General features: G+C 42.5%; 1 protein-coding gene across 3 annotated transcripts in view; it reads left to right on the plus strand.

Moving 5' to 3' along the window:
* The first annotated feature begins 442 nt into the window (after positions 1–442).
* pdzrn3b (PDZ domain containing RING finger 3b) overlaps positions 443–17381 on the plus strand; it is a 79461-nt gene continuing 62522 nt past the window's right edge. The window contains exons 1-3 of one of the 3 annotated variants that reach the window (XM_028406225.1): positions 443–1287; positions 5677–5763; positions 7435–7542. In XM_028406225.1, the coding sequence (XP_028262026.1) occupies positions 574–1287; positions 5677–5763; positions 7435–7542 (909 nt within the window). In that variant the 5' untranslated portion in view covers positions 443–573. The remainder of the gene's footprint in view (positions 1288–5676; positions 5764–7434; positions 7543–17381) is intronic. The other 2 variants (XM_028406226.1, XM_028406227.1) reach the window with 2 other exon arrangements.

Consider the following 17381-nt stretch of genomic DNA (forward strand, 5'->3'; position numbering starts at 1 on the left):
GTGAGCACGATTAGACAGACTTTAATTCTTCTTTAACTCTTTGAATGTTTCATGAAAAAGCAGGATATATATTTGAACCTAAACTCTGAACGCCATGTGCGCCATTAGTAGAGGAGTTACGGTAGAAACTTCTTCAACACTTTCGCCTAAGGAAAGATGCCTTCACTGACTGTCAGAATTTTGGCGCTTTACGGTTTAGATCACGTGAATGGAGAATAGTAGGAAAGTTTGACTGTTTTACTTAGCTGACAATGATCACATATTTCACGTCAGAAAATACAGGATATAATAGGGGAATGTTGTTAACTAGAAAACAAGTTAGCCTGTATGTTTTTTTCCGTGAAAGTTTTTGAACTTATAACTTTTCTAACTTTAAAGGACACGCTTACAAGGAGCACCTGAACGCACCAAAAGTCTCGGTCAATTAGTGGAGTTTAGACGGAGAAGAGAGCTTGTAGTCTAGTCGGTCTCTGCAAGCGCTCCACTAATGACCAGCTAAAAACGCCCCACTGCTCCGACTCAGATCTGCGGGGGTGGGGAGTCCACAAGTTTGAATTTGGACTTTGGAAAACCATGGGATTCGAGCTGGACCGCTTCAAGGGGACCGTGGACCCGGATTTTAAATGCAACTTGTGCAATAAAGTCCTGGAGGACCCGCTGACGACTCCGTGCGGTCACGTCTTCTGCTCCGGCTGCGTGTTACCCTGGGTCGTCCAGCAGAGCAGCTGCCCCGTCAAATGTCAAAGGATCTCCACCAAAGAGCTGAACCACGTTCTGCCTCTAAAAAACCTCATCCTGAAGCTGGAGATCAAATGTGACAACCACGCGAGGGGCTGCGATGCGGTGGTAAAGTTGCAGCATCTGGCCGAGCACGCCGAGATGTGCGAGTACTCCCCGGCGAAGTGCAGGAATAAAGGATGCGAGGAGGTGCTCAACCTGAGGGACATGGATGCTCACATGCGGGAGACGTGCGACTACAGACCGGTGGGGATTTGCGAGAGCGGCTGCGGGTTGATGCTTACCCATAAGGAGCAGAAATTAAACAGCCACTGCTGCCTGAGAGCCCTGAAGGCGCACAACAGCGCGCTGCACTGCAAGATCCTCATCCTGGATAGAGAGCTCAAGAAGCAGACTATAAAAGCCAACAAGAGGGAGAAGTCCCTCCTGGCACAACTTTCCGCCGTGCACAGCGAGCTGCAGATGACAGCGCTGAAATATCAGAAGAAATTCACCGAGTACAGCGAGAGGATCGACTCCCTCACTAAAACCGTGGCTTTCTCCTGCCAGGTAAGCAGCAACGTTTCTGCACTGAGGCAGCTCCTCTGTGTCTTATCCACATTTTCTGTGGAAAGAGACAGAAAATGTGATGTGTGATTGCAAAAAGTTTATCCTAACTGACTTCCATGTTGTGCCCCCCCCCCCCCCCCCCACACACACACACACACACAAATGTTCCAGTTCCAGCTTTACAGGCTGTAAAATATCTTTCTCAGCTTGTTGGCTTGCAGTGTGGGACTCAGTATGTCACTTTTTTTATTGGGCCTCCATGTTGTTTGGACACCAGTCTTCTTTAAGTTTAACCTCAGATGACAACAGAAGTTGAACGCTTTGTTTTCTTTTGCACAGTTTTGGAAGTTTTCTGCAGTGTTCAGGAGTTTGTTTCTTGGCTGTCTGCTTAGAGACATGGATGTCAGCTGTGCCTCTGGCCAGCTGGCAGTCAGTGGGGTTGGGTGGGTTGGTGGGTGGGTGGGGGAGCAAGGAGGGCCAAATATTTACTGCAGTTCTGTACACAACAAGAGCCTAAGGTTCCAGTTATATTACCTCCTCGCAGCGTGCTTGTTTGAGGCTTTGTGTCATCAGATGTTCGCCCTCTCCACCGAGACAATCAAAACAAATTAGAATCAGGGCTGCAGCAGCAGAGTTACTGGCACTAAGGTTGTATGAGCCAATAAGAGCCTAAAGTGTGTCTCTGAGTGGCTGAAAAACCTTAAAAAAAGTCCCAGTGTTTCAGTGATGCTGTGATAATGGGCTGAGCGTGACATTTAGACTAGCCTGTGCTATAAAAAGATAGACCTGAACATGTGAGGGCAGCTGCTGTTACACCAGGGAACCCCCAGTGTAAGGATGTTTTATGGTTCAAATTTAACAAGCTAATGGCCAATTATCAACATCATAAAGGATGTTGGAGTTCATAAGTTAGTTAATGAATTGGGTAGTGTATGGTGGTTGCACTGCTGCTGCTGCTGCTGTGATCAGCAGAAGAGAGGGCTTAGGTTGTGATCAGGCCTATAATCTGTCCAAGAAGAGGAGGAATTGTTGCTGATGGTGAAGGATTTCAGTTTATCTTGTTTAAATGACAGACTTCACTCCTCTCTGTTTATCTGTCTGCCTGTCTTTTTTGTTATGGGCCCAGTTCCCAGAAAAAATGTGTTCCAGTAGACTGGTAAATTGCACATTAAAAGCAGCGATGAGGGAAAATCATGAAATCACTCATGCTGGTATAAAGAAGCTTGCTTTCCCTCACAATGGCAGTTCCTACCATGCAGATGGCATTCAGTGTGTGTCTCCCGGTGCGGCTCTGTTAATGCATACATAGAAGAACTGTTTTTAGAAATCATTCACTGTCGATAACAACTATGTAATGTGGTTATGTAAAAAGGCTTTTTCATTGCATCCAGTCGAGCAGTGAACAGGGTTGTTTGGTGAGCCTCAGTGGACGAATTGAAGCTACTGGGATTAGGCTTGTGGTTTTTCACTTCCTTTTTGGATGACGTCATTAATCAGTTGTTATGGAATCAGATTACGTCTTATTAATCATTCCTCATAGGGGATATTTTGACTTATCTGAGGAAAGACCCAGGTATCAACATGTGTGATCCTTTGAAGCCATGCTAGCGAGCCAGCATGCATAATACCACAGAACTGGAACTTTGGAAATGGAGTGTATCTGTTACTAGCTGCTTTTCACAATTCAAATATAAACATACTTCTCATGACGTATTTGTTCCTCAGATCGCTGTCAAAAGACTGAATATGGGCCATTATTTTAAACACGTGCAGCACTTTGTTTTTCCGGGAGTCCTCTCAGTCCAGGCTTCCTGAGCCAGATGGAGGATTTTAACATCTTCTTTAATAAGCAGTCAGAGACTGTGAGGAAGATCAGGATGACCCGAGCATATGGAATAACTGACTGGAGTTTCCAATAATAGTACTTAATACTAAACTTCTTCAGTGAGCCAGGAAGAGAGCAGTAAAACAAAGCAAAAACAAAAATCTCAGATCTGTGTGTCTGCTTCACCTCAGTCTGTCACACTTTCCGTTCAGCCTCAGATCTCTGTTTTGAACCAAGTCTCCTCTTTTAGCTGTTATGAAAGTAGCTTTCCTGATTCTGACTGGGGCAGTCATCTGATCAGACTAATTGTGGGCTAACTGCAAAGCACAATATCATTTAACAGACTAATGTAGGGAGGTGTGGGTTGAATATGACACAGATAACGTTTATAAAAGCCATCATGAAGATGACTGTTTGTTGAAAAGCACCAGGCCTCTGGTTCCTTTGTGTACATACCTTTGCTTCACTGCGTAACAGCACCTCTAATTGATTTGTAATCTACCGTACAACCTCCTTTAATATACCGAAATGCCCTAGATTACAAGGTCACTGAGTTCCTGCTTCCTGATCACATGCCAGTGGTTTGTAAAATCAATATTTTTGCCTTTTTTGTTCTGCATCACACTACCTACACTATAATTAGACACACAGTGCTAAGAGGTAGACAGAGGAAAGGCAGCCTGATGGAGGACAGGCCTGGAAAGTGTGACGGGTGCTGAGGTGAAGGCTCACCGTGAGCGTGCCAAGTCACCAGTGAGCAGCAGACTAAAGTTTCACTGCTTCCTTTTCTCACTTACACTTACTTTTTTCCATTAAACTTAAATGTTTGTTTACTTGACATAACTCCCATAAGCACCCCCCCCCTCTCTCTCTCCAAATGATGTCTGCATGATGATGTTTTGCTTTTTGTGCTTGTAAGGATATTTTTTTTTATCACCTAGGCACACCTGATGTTTTAGTGAACGCTCAGCCTCCTGAAGAGATTTACTTCATTTCTAAGGGATTAGAGCTTCGCTAGAGTGTTTGCAGATGTGGAAATAAAAACACACTTCCTAATTACTCCGAGTTCATTTTAATGGCTCTTGCAGATGAAATGCGAAAAACACCTTTAAAACCCATCCGCTTTGTTTTGAGGCTTGCGGCAGATTTGGTGTAACTTAGAGGGATCGCTCTACTTTGTCAAAATCAACTGTCTCGTTGTTGACAGCGATGGCTTTAGCCGCTATAATTCGGAAGCATGTGTCGCTAATGCTGCCGTGACACAGTGCAGGAGCACACATTCCAGAATCGCACATCATGGTCTTTTTAGCCTATACGGCAGTCAGGATCACTGTACATGCCAGTAATATCTACTTTATATTTAGGCTCTATGTGTCGCAGCATACTGGAGTGGCAGCTGAAATTATGTTACCTCATAACTCCCCCTCTAAGTCCTTCTTAAAAAAACAGATTAAGGGCTGACTCTGCGAGTTTCCCAGAGGTTTTCATGTCATGTTGCCTCTGAGTAAGAGGTCCCCCGGTGTATTAATTTACATAGGACAACAGTTTGTGTGAGGGAAGGGGGGCTGGTTCTTCTCTGACCTGGTCATTGCTGGTATTTGGGCTTGTTAAGCCTCATGGAAGGGTTAACATTAGGGCTGGAAACTAATAGTAGTCCTAATGGTCTTTTTTCGACAAATATAATCAGATAATAAAACACTTTTTTATTTACATTTTCTAAAGGATCCCTGAACAGTTTTACCCACCAAGATTTTAATTATATTCGTAGTAAACTTACTCAATAGAGTGATTGCTCAATGGATTGCATTCTACGTTATAGCTTTCACATTGACATGTTTTATTTCAAAATGCAGAACGAAGGGAAAGGTGTTTAAAAAAAAATGAAAATCGCTACAAGACGGGTCATGTTGTGAGCTACAGCAGAGTTTGGTGGTTCAGTAAGAGCTAGCATGCATGACTGTGTTCTAAAAGAAATTTTGGGTGTGGAGTCTTTTTTATTAGAGTTTTATAACTTGTGATAATTTGCAAAAATATCTTTTAAATGACAAACAAAACAAATAACAATAACAAAACAAACAAAACAAACAAAACAACAAATATATATATATATATATATATATATATATATATATATATATATATATATATATATATATATATATATATATATATATATATTTCCCATGGTGCTTAGGGCTAGTTGTGTTAGCAGTGTTAGCAGTGTTAGCTTTATAGACTGACAAAGTACTCTTTCTACTGGCTGAAGCAGTAGATGCTATAACAGTTACACATTTTTCCCAGAAATCCGATTATCTGAAGACATGTAAGAGGTGCTATAAAGGCACAAATGTCTCTTTTAGACTCTCACGCCAGTATCATTAAGCTTCTCTCACCTCTCTTAGAAATTGTATGTCTTCTGCTAATGAGGTTGCTACCCATTTATCCTGATCCTCCGTTTAAGTACTCAGTTCCATCGTTCTGACGCTCACCTGGAGTTAATGATTATTATGAATAACCTGCTGCCATCTCTTCTGTTCACGTGTCTTTCTTCTGTCTGTCTGTAGGAAGGCGAGACTAAAAGCATGACGGTTGTCCTTCTTCGTGAGGGAGGATCTCTGGGTTTTAACATCATAGGAGGAAGGCCATGCGCGGTAGGTTGAAAGCCGAGTGTTTTGGAGGTTTCATCTCCCCCCGGTGATCAGCCAAGTGTCATATGGCAACCCAGGAATGAATAGCACATACTGGAAGCACCACAAGCCTTCTCTGTACTGACTGACACGACTTAGACAGTCGTGCATGTGTTCTCTAGTCTGTGGATAGATGGACCGCATCTATCAAGTTTTATTGTGTTTATATATTGGTCTGGTTTAGCGGATTTGGCATTAAAGATTAAAAAAACTATAATTACTTTTATGAGAGTTAAATCTGGGATTATGGCTTTGACCGCAGTTGTTTTGTCTCTAATTGAGGGGATTTTGGTGGTGAGGTAAACACAGAGGAGAGGAAAGGGTCTTTTATCCCAGCCTGAACCTTTCACAGCCACTTTCTGCCTCCAGGCTCCGAAGTTAAAGTCATTAATGATGCCACACGCTCTGCTGAGTGAAGGGTTGAAAATATCTCAACACTGGTTACAGCTCTATCTTCCATACATGGCGCTTCTTTCTGCAGCCGAGGACCTTATTGAAATGGTGCTGCCCGTATCTGTTTCAGAGGGTCTGCGCTCCGCTGTTATGGGCTTGTTTTTCCACAACCACAGTGACGCACTTTTCTGTAGTGACATAGATTATCACAGTAAAACTCTTTTATAGCGGGAAACTATAAAAAAAGAAAAAGATCTGCAACATAAAAATGCTAAAAAGTCCGTCCCTGGCCTCACAGATTTGCAACCTGCCTCGCTGTTGTGACAGAATCATGCATCAAACAGAGATAATACTCAGCTTTTGCTTTCCCGGCTCTAGCCTCAAATCAACAGTCTGTGTAAGAAGCTATTCATGTGGCTGTCACACTGGTATGGCTTGGTAAGCGCAATCAGCTACCAGGTTTTGTGGTCTCTACTTTGTCTCAAGGTAGAGGTGATGCTGGTGGTGGTGATAAAGCAAAGCATGTTGCAGAATTTACAACATGTTACATGATGCTAATGAAACTGGGACTTCTGAGTTTTTCTTTTTTTAATCATCCTTTTAAAATGATCAGCAGTTGAGTTGCAAAACGTATCAATGTTTTGTGCAGTTTTAAACAGATTCCAGTCTTAGTAGCTCAGAAATCTAAGGTCATGGCCACGGTGTTGGATGCTGACTGCATTGTGTCACCTTAACATGTCAATATGTAAATATATATGTCTTTTTCTAGGCCAGGGTTAACCCTCTGGGACTGGGAAGCAAGTTAAAGCTAATCCTTAAGTCCAAACTGAAGGGATGGATTAAAGGGTCATTTCACCCTAACTGCAAAAAGTCATATTTTTTCACTCAGTGGTGTTGAACCTTCTAGGTAGTTTTTTTTAGGTGTTCCAGATTTTAAGGTATCTGCTTTAAAACTGTGAAAAATGCTGATGGTATAATCTCCAGATTATTCACTGAAATCTTCAAACTACACTTAGTTCATCTTGTTTATAGCACTAGCTGCAGAAGTTCTGGTGGGAGGTGTGTTTTTGGTTTTTGGGTGAATTAGCAGCATGGGAGACTCATAAACTCTCGGGTGAATGTCTGCACGGGGTTTCCAGGGCTTGCCAAGTTTTATTGAGAGATTTATTGTGCTATTCTTCCAAACAATCTCAGCACTGTGCTTTTATTATCGGCAGAAAATAACGACAATTTATCCCACAGGACGACAATGAGAACACTTCGAATGAAGGAATCTTTGTATCCAAGATCGTAGAGAAAGGTCCGGCGGACAAGGAGGGAGGCCTTCAAGTCCATGACAGAATAATAGAGGTATGTGACATGTACAAGGGCACTGTGGAGAAACACAAAATCATTGTGACATAAAGCGGTAAATGTGACTTGTCGAATAGCTTTTATTTCAGATAGGAAAAGTAAATTCTGCAGACATTACAACATACAATCAACTCTCAGGCCAAGGCTTTGTTAAGTGGGGCATCACTGCAGAAAGACAGAGATAAACCTGAGGCGACGCTGTCTGTCTTTGCTTTGGGAGTGAGAGAGTTCCCAGCTAACAAATCCCTTATGACATAGCTGCCGTGTAGCGTCCTCTCTCTGTGTGGAAAGGCCAGCTCAACCTGAGGTCAACTTGAGGGATGCGTTGAAGAACTCAACATCACAAAGGTGGCTTTTATGGAACAGTTGTCAACCAGGATCTTGCACAATGGCTACATTGAAACGGGAGGTTTATGTGGATTACAAGTGTGTATTACTGCGTGCCGCAAGATGACAAATATGGTTTGTCGCAGGCTTTATTGTCAAACCTCAGTGAAATTGCCCCTGAGCATTCTGACCAGCTCGTTGCTCACAGAGATGTTTGTGGAAAGTGTTTACAAGAAGAGAAGACTCCCAACATCTGGACTGTGTTGATCACTCTATCCTCTCTTTTATTCATGCAGTTGGATGGCATAAGCCTAAATAATGTGGTTGTTTGTATGCATCATAACTAAGATGTTACATGTTAGTCCTCAGTCATAATCTTTTCACAATCAGTGTGTCTTAATGCTCTCTGCAACTCAAGATCTGGAATGAGATTCACTAACAAAAGCTTGAAGCAGCAATTCACTCACATGTTGGGGACTCCAAGAAGGCCACTGGCTGATGCATGAAGAGAGATTAGCTCATATGTCACAAGAAAGTGTGTGTCTTCGCATGCATCTGCTGTGTCTTTATGAGCTTGTGTGCATGTCCTGGCCTGGGCGTGTGTGCATGTGCGTGTGCACAAGAAGGATGTGTTCATGTGAATGGGCCAGATGTTGCTGTATTTGGTTACTTGAGAAGGTATCTTGTTAATGCCGAGATAACCATTCACCCTTTATCAGAAAGGAGAGTGCAGATTTTGCTGTAGGATAATGCCACACTTGTGTTTGTCTTGTATTCGAGCTATTGTAGGTGAGGTCATGAAATCTTTCCAATAGAGGAGTACACATAAGCACGGAGGACGTGAAGAGCCTAAGGAGATAGCAAAGCACCCTATTAAGTGACCTTTTCTTTTCAACAGTGAGGGATTACTAGACACAACGCAACAAAATAAACCATTCAACCATTGAAACAGAAATGTATAGACAGTTCAGAGTTGATATACCACTTTGGATGGGAAATCTGATAATGGCGGCGGTTCGTATTTCCAAGACTCCTTCTTTGTTGACAGAAGAAAAAAAAAGTTCCAAGTCATGTTTTTTTTTCAGACCACAATGAGAAATGCAACATCATAACACAATTTGTGTGGGTTGTATCTTTAACCTGAGGTGATGGGGTCTGTGAACTTAGTGGTTTTAACAGTGGTAAATCAAAGGAAATGAATCCCAAGCGCCTACAGGCAGTTTCATGTTCATGTTTTGAACATGTGGGTTGAAACCAACAGCCTGTAACTGTGTCCTATTTAGCATCCTACCGTATGTGGGGCACAGTGCATTCGATGTACAGCAGCACTCAAATCAGGTTTCTCATCGCTCCTCAGGAAGTATTGTTTTACAGGCACATACTGTATGACATCATTGTACTGACAGACATAGATTTAAAACCGCATTTATAGCGTTTACAAGATTTTAAAGTACAAAAGATGCAGAATTATATATTTTATTAGTCTGTTAAATCCATAGTGCTTTTCAGAATCGCTGCTTTGAGAATGAGTGAATATCAAACAAAACATGAGGATTTCTATCATAATCAGGGCTGGAACTATTGATTACTGTCATCATTAGTGAAACAATTGACTAATTCAATAACTCCCTGAACCCATTGTGATATCTTTCAATATCTTGCTGGCAGTAATCGGTGTGTTTTTCATGTGGCAATGGTCAGTTTGACTGTATTTTCTTACTAAGGAAGCAGAAATTGTGCTCCGACATGCTACTAGGTTGTGTTTCATCTTTGGTGATTTGTTGGTCTGATTGGTTGAAGTTATCTTAGGATGAGGATTCATGCTGTCACCAGAGTATACTTTAGAGCAGCAGGTTAGCTGAAAAGACCCGCACAGACCTCCCTTATACATCAGCAGTCATTTAGAGTCAAGTTTCCAGTCATCCATTCAAGAATGCAAATCCAATAGTCACTCTACTTTTAGCCCTACCGTCTCACTCATTAGCTGCTAAATACTGCACTCGTTCAAATGTACACGTTTAGTCAGTGTCACTGGCACATCCTAATGGTTGTCATTTGTTGCTTCGCAGGTAGCTTTTAGCGAGCTTTTTTCACTGTAAACAGCTGCCTCCTGCAGCTGTAAACAAACCTGCTGAAAGCAGAGTTGCCAGCTGGAAAACCAAAACAGTGTGCTGAAAGAGGTCAAAAGGCTCCACAGAGCTCTTCAGATTGCAGAGTTTGGTGGTTATTCTTGATTCTTTATATTTAGTCCACTGTATGGATGGAAAATATAGATTAATGCAGCTTTAAAGACACATTCCAGAAACATGTTTTATTTTTTTTATTTTTTTTGCATCACAGCCCAGAGCTCATGTTCCACTATAGCTGGGAAAAAATGTTTTATCTTTTATACAACATATGAAACCTGGTTTACAAGCATACAGAGGTGATAATTTTGACAGCTCACAAGCCATAGCATAACCCTGCTATGGGGATCAACTGCTCTGTAAAAGGACAATCACATTACATGGAGCAGTGAAAAGCCCGTACACCTGAGCAGCCAGCGCTGTCAACAGCTGCAGAAAGCTGTTTTCTCTTCCTGCAGCAGAGGTGTTAGTTCCAGTAAGTCCATATGGATGTAACATGTACATGACGAACCATGGCTCGTCATTCTATAACAGGCTCTTAGCGGGGGAGTGTGATAGCAGATGGCTGTCCTCTAACTGAGCTATAGGCTGGTATGAATCAGTACATGAATACCTCCTTGTTCAGACAAACATTTTTTCTCGAGCTGTGTTTGCTTTCGCTAGCCCCTCTCCAAGTTGAAAAAAAAAATCTTAGCACTCTGGTCAGGATCTGTCTGTGTTTGTGCCGGGATTTAATAAATACGCTTTGATTCAGTCTCACAGTGGGATAAGGGCTCATGTCGGTAGACCTGGTTTATTCTCTGATCATGTCTTTAGATAGTTGAGTATTTGCACATTATTTTGAAAATGTTTGCCAGCATTTTTGCTACTGTGTGCCCCCCCCCCAAAAAAACGACCAAACCTCAGTGGTTGTGTAATACGCCTAACCCAATATCACAATCCTGACACTGTGAGGTTGAAGGGGATGTTCTCTGTGAGGGCTTCTACATGTGAAAATAGGAAGAGAAAGGAGACGCCTGGGCTGCTGTTGTAAATGTCGCCTTGTAAATCCTCAGCAAACATTCTTAGGTCGCAGAGGGTGAACAGCAACAACTACTTTAAAATAAACTGACATATACGGACATGTCAGGCTTAGTGTGTGTTTTTTTGGGTCAGAGGGGTGGATAGCCAGCAGGGCTGTGTCCCAGTTAAGACCATGTTTATAGACACGTATAAACTGGATGTCATTTGAATTGATAATTGGACTGTGTCAGCTGAGAAGCTGGTTTACAATGTGGACCAAAAATAGCAGGCATTTTTGCACCAGACGGTGAAAAAGTTGGATTAGCTGGAGGTGTACCTCTTTTTGAGATGCATAATATATTTCTTGCATGAAGAACGGAATGGGAAAAATGGCATGGGTCACAATCAGATGTGTGTGAAATGCAAATCATGAGGCTGCTCTAAATGCAGCTGCTTTATTTGCAGCAGAGATATATAACTGGTCCTGAGACACCCACGTCAGCGTGATCTTTTACCTACAGCTTATGGGCCTTGTAACTGCAACTAAAATGTTTTCGTGAAAACGAGGACTCTTTAAGGCAGTACATCTGCAGTTTCTTACTTGTCAGTTGCTTCATGAATTGCGAGATCACCCACAGTGAAGCATTAAACACCTCAAACCTCCCCGCGGCTCTTTAAGTGTCAAGTCACCAGGCCAGAGACAACGTAAAAAGCCAGCCAGATAGCACTTAGCAGTGACTGACAGAAATGTGAAGTGAGCTGTTTTGGAGGAGGGTCTGAAGCTTGTGAGCCTTTATTCCATTAACTGCCAACATCCAAAACAAGAAGGAGTCAGATATTTCAACAAAGAATATACAAGCAAACAGCTGTCATTAGTCACATATTCAAAGTTATTCTGTGCCTTCAATGGCAAAAAGTTTCATTGTACAGTGAGATTATTGCTCTGAGCCTTGCTTTTTACATAAGCATGTATTCTGACACTTGTCATATCCTAAGGTGAATTTAGGTTCCTCCTGGATAAACAAATGTCAGCTTATCACAGAATAGTGTGATTTGCCAGATCCCACTGTCACTAATAAGCTGTCACAGCACATGGCATCCTCAGCAGGACATGTGCCAAAAGGTCCTCAGGTGTTATTTCTGACCTGGAGGGCTATGAGGAACAGACATAGACGTTATTTCCCTAAGGGGGATCACATGTTGTTTGGCATTCTGAGGCAAGAAACAGGCCTTTGTCAGGCCCTTTATTGGATTTTTGGCCCCTGCGCAGCCACCGTGTTTATTCCACAGATGGGTAAGCTGAATGTGGCCCCGCTCTGTTGCTCCCGACCGGCCTCTTAGACAGGATGAATCCACCCCAGGCTAAGCGGGCCAATCCTAGCAGTGAGCCACATTCCTGTGCCCCGTGGTCCAGCTGAAGCAAGGAGCAGGACATTAAATCAAATCTAACTTTAAAGAGTCCATAATCAGCTTCTGGTGGTAGCCGCTGCCCTATGCAGAGCTGGTTTTAGGAAGGACAAGCACATCTTTGTTTTCCACTGCGCCATATGGGGGGGAGAAAAATCAGATTTTTTAAGATGTGGAGTCGTCTCGGTGTAGCAGTGGTGTGAGGTGAGCTCACGCCTCTCTCCAGCCAGAAAGCTACTTTTGTCTGTGTTTTCCTTTTTTTCTTTATTGTATTTTCCACTCAGCTTGTGTCCTCAAAGGCGAGCCGGCGCTTGATGATTTTTGTGGAGACATACAGTCTGGGCACACTGCAAATGTGTTTGCTCTGCTCCAACACAGTCCCAGTCAGCTACTCATTCAATGGAGCTTGTGGGTTAATTTATGGCTCCTAAAAGGTTTGAAATGGGCAGAAATAGACAGGTGTAATTAAGGCCAATTTTCCTGCCAATCAATCACAGGCCTTGTGTAAATGGATCAGCTACAATCGGCTCAAGTTGCTCTGCCAGCTGCTTCTCATGTCAGCTCATGACCCCCAAGGACAGACTGCCCACCGACTCCTAATTAACTACCCTCAATTAAACCCTAATAGGCTGATTAACAGACCCTTAGTTGCTGTAATGGCCCGTCGTTTCCTCCCAGTGCCCCTCTGAAATGCATCCTGACTCTAGCATGTTAATCACCGCCCACTCTCTCTCTCTTACTCTGTTGCTGCCACCGTCTCTCTCGCTGTCTTGCTGTCTAGCAGGGCAGGCGTGAAACAGGCAAGTTTCCATCTGGTTGATTTTCTGACAAAATAAAAAGTCTTAAATAGACTGAGATGATCACACACACATCCACAGCTAGTATTTTCTAACAATACATTAATCCAGCATTTGATCTGATCCAGGAAACAGCATTTACATGAAACATATCAAGGTCTCACAACCATTAAAATCTCCTTAATAATTCATTCCGTGTGTTTTTTTTTGTTTTTTAGATTTATGAATCTATTTATGAATCCATTCTGCTTTTGGGGGCTCATGAGGTACTTCTCTGTTCATGTTGCCTTAAAAGTTTTACAGAGCTCCTAAACTCCAAAACAACATCAGCCTTGAAATGAACTGTGCAGCTAAGAATACAGCTTTTATCACATATCTATATATTTTATATAGTATATCAAGGAGCAGTATCTTCTCACTCCACACAGAATTGAGTGGTCACAGTTTAATACATGCACAACGTGTCCTCTGGTCTTATATTCCACTGTAGCTAACATGGTGTCAGCACAGCTCTGAGATGATCACAGCAAAAATCTCACAAGAGTCACAACAGTGGCAAGAGTCTTAAAACCAGCAGCTTAATGAAAGCGATGACAGTTTTCCACCAGATTTATCCCTCATTGTGTCAACCACAGTTACAGACTTTGTGTTAGTACTTTTTAAGAAGCTGTAAATCTTTATGCTTACAGAGGAGCCAGAAATCTTTTTTTTTTCCAACTCATTTTTTTCTCAGTCTTAGAAACTGTCAGCAGACAGTAAAATGCACCACCTTCGTAGTTTTGTCAAATAAACTTCGAGTGCTTAACATTAGGCCTGCATAGAGGCTGTGAATTCCACTTAGAGCTGATAGATAGTGGCTTTATGGCAAACATAAAAACTAAATGGGGACTGGTGAGTGAGGGTGTGCTTCATGCCGGGAAATCAATTAAGTGGAAAAAGCAGGCTGCCGAGCCTCAGTGGCAGACTTAAGAATAAATCACAAGATGCTGACATGCTTGCAGCTTTGTTTGTTGTTTGAGTTGTACATTTTGTACAGTAGCAGATATTCAGTGGGACAATGCATATAGTTGTATCTTTGCCTGACACGACAACTGGATCCTCGTGAGTCTGTTTTATGACCGGTGCCAACAGCGTGACGATGCACAGAGGGACTTTCCTGTTTTATTACACGGATTCCATCTTTTGCTTTTCGCTGGCGGCAGACACTGTGACACGTGTGTTTGTTTCTATGGAAATTGCTATATGCTGACAGTAATTTAAAGGTGGTTTGTGTGGCACCGTGTGATTCTACCTCGGCCCTGCGGCAGATTATAGGCTATAGATTTCACTCATCAATCAAAGTGCCAGAGTGTGCTTGTCTTCCTCTCATATGGAACCATTGCACTCGATGCTCCAGTGAGATGATGAAGTGGACTTCATTTCTTTTCCCACAACTCTGTATGACTTTAATCGCAACTCACTGTTAATCATGTACAGTAGGATTTGGCAGAATGACATCATTCGTGCAACAGAAAAGTTCTTAAAGCCTCCCTGGAGCACTTCATCTTATCTTAACGTCTCAAAGTATCGAACTTTAATGGTTCCCCTGAACTTAAAATAGTGCGAGACTGGACATCATCAAAGTGGAGTCCAGGGTTCGATGGAATCTGTGTAATAAAACAGGATAGTAAATGATTTTAGCATTCATCTAAACTCTTTGCGCTCTAGCCTTACATTCTCTGCGAGGTGGTAGGGATGTGCATCATGTTGCTGCCCTAACTGTAGAGCAGGTGACGACGCTTACGAATGATGAATGTGGTGTGGTGAGCTGTGCAGTGTGTTCAGCAGTCTAGTGCACTCTTTCCCAGCGTCTTGGCGTTTCATTAGTTTAGATTTAGCCATTGCATTGCCTATTCATTAAAGTGTATGTTTTCAGAGGTATTTGTTTTACCAACAGGAGGTGTAGTATGTTTATGTATATGGTTTTAGTCCTGTCACAGTTTTATTCACTGTATGCTATTTTCTTACTGAAGTATAAAGTCTAGAGTCCTCAATGGGAACAGCACAATCAAGTGTAACAGTTATAAAGTGAAAAGAGAGATTAATTTACTCAGATAAACTATTTCACTGCACTCCTTCCACATTCACTGCTGTAAACCAGCAGATCTGCCAAAAACGTACTCACTTTTTGTGATGTGATTTCTAGGTATTCAAAAGGTTGAAGCAAGGCAGCTGGACTTTCTTATTTCTTGACTCAAGAAAACTCTACAAGTCTGTTTGCCTCGAATGAATATGACCTGTATGACTGAGAGTCTTCATCGACAGATTTCTAGGTACAACTGAATCAATCATAGCGCCCTACGTCCATAAAGGAGTGCAGAATCTTTGTTTTTTTACAGATTGTTGTTTTACAGACCTTGTTAGTGCAAAATGTTTTTTGGGTGAATTTTTAACTAAGACAGATATTTCATGATGTTTAATGACTTTAGATGTAATCATATCTTTTGATGGAATAGTTCATCCTATGTCAGATATTGAAGGATTGGTGGCAAGCTGAAAATCCTTTTTTTAAAGCACATTTCAATCTCATTTTAATATCACATGGCACACTGCATGACATTTCCCTGCAGAGTACCAAATGGCTTTCGATAAGTATCACTGCTGTGCCAGCCTGACCTTCAGATCGAGTCTGAAGCTGTTCTGAAGTGAGCCTAATCAGACAGTACACACTGCAGCACTGCAGCCATGGCTGATACTGCTGCCAGCAGATGTTTGGTTTCCTTTTGCAAGGCTCCATTAGGACTGAACAGATGCAAAACACACAGGCTTGACATCACCGTACATAATTGTCCCTCCTGTACATGACAGATGTTCAGTAATATCTGGGCTAAGTAGAACACATCGACACACGTTGGGTTAAAAGAAAAAAACTGTTGTACATGTGCCTCGACTTTTTAAATTTTACTACAGTAGTCCTGTAGTGCAAATTAATAGCACACCTGCTCTTTTTTAACTCCTCTGGATTGGAAATGGTGTTAGCTCCTAACAGTGCTCACCATTTTGGTGAGATTCATGGTTGGACTGGCAGTAATGGGCCACAGCTAAGAAGTAAAAGCCTGGCGTCTCTTATCAAAATGTTTTCTCCACTCCACCGTCTAATCCTGACAACACAACTCGCTTTAGAGTCGCCACGGCTCCCATTGTCCCCGTGACTCTCTTGAGAAGGTCTAGTGGCTCCCATCCATTCACCAGCAAGCTAGTGGAACCGCTGGCTGCTGCTGCACCACCTTTTCTCATGCAAATGTGTGCAAATAGAAAACATTGTTCATCAGCGTGGTCCTCCGTCTCTGTTACGCCGCTTTGCTCTGGCTTTTCTCCTGCTCCCCTGAGAGAGATGTTCCCTTTCAAGTGTTACCCCTCTGTCTCATTCAAGACTTCCTCTTTCCTTTTTGACAAACAGCCTGGAGGAATGGTTTGGAGCCGGCTCATTGAGCAAGCTTTTCAGGGACGAGGAGGGAAAAAAAGAGAGAGAGAGAGATGTTCTGCAGGCACCTCCCTCAGACATCCCTGCTCATGTCTTATTTTTTTTCCTCCCCTCAGAGGATGAGTTATTCTATAGTGGGAAGTGCAGTGTGCTCTCTCTGGATACTCGCCTTTTTCTTTGAGAATACGCAGGTGTTCTTCCTGCAAGTGCGCACTTCCCTTTGCTCTAATCCCACCTGTGCATATGCTGTGATATATACCACATGTTCTGTATCACTGAAGTTTTTCTCATTGCTAAATTTTTGTAAGCTTAGCCTGAAAGAAGCACCTATAATTTTTAGTGTTATTTCAGCCTGCAATCAGTTTTATTGGAAGCATATGCTTAATAACTTAACTGTTCTTTTCATGCTGACCCGCTGTGCATCTTTAAATGGTACACCTTGTACCTGAGGTTAAAGAGGCTGTATCCACAAATTCCTGTAGATTATGGCACATGATAGTTCTCAGGCAGAGAAAATAACTGGCAGGCTCGGAGAGAAGCCCAGGACCACCGGCTGAGCGCACTGAGCCCCGAGCCAAGGTCAACGCCAAGGTGTCAATAAAGATACCTTTACTCCTCGCTAACAGAGGGGAGCTTTGATTAGAACCTCAGCAAGAACATACGCAGCATTTAATCAGGGAGGTATGCCAGTGGACGCACAGTGGCAGCCATTTT

Source organism: Parambassis ranga, chromosome 5, assembly GCF_900634625.1.
Source record: "Parambassis ranga chromosome 5, fParRan2.1, whole genome shotgun sequence".
NCBI classification, from domain to species: domain Eukaryota; kingdom Metazoa; phylum Chordata; class Actinopteri; family Ambassidae; genus Parambassis; species Parambassis ranga.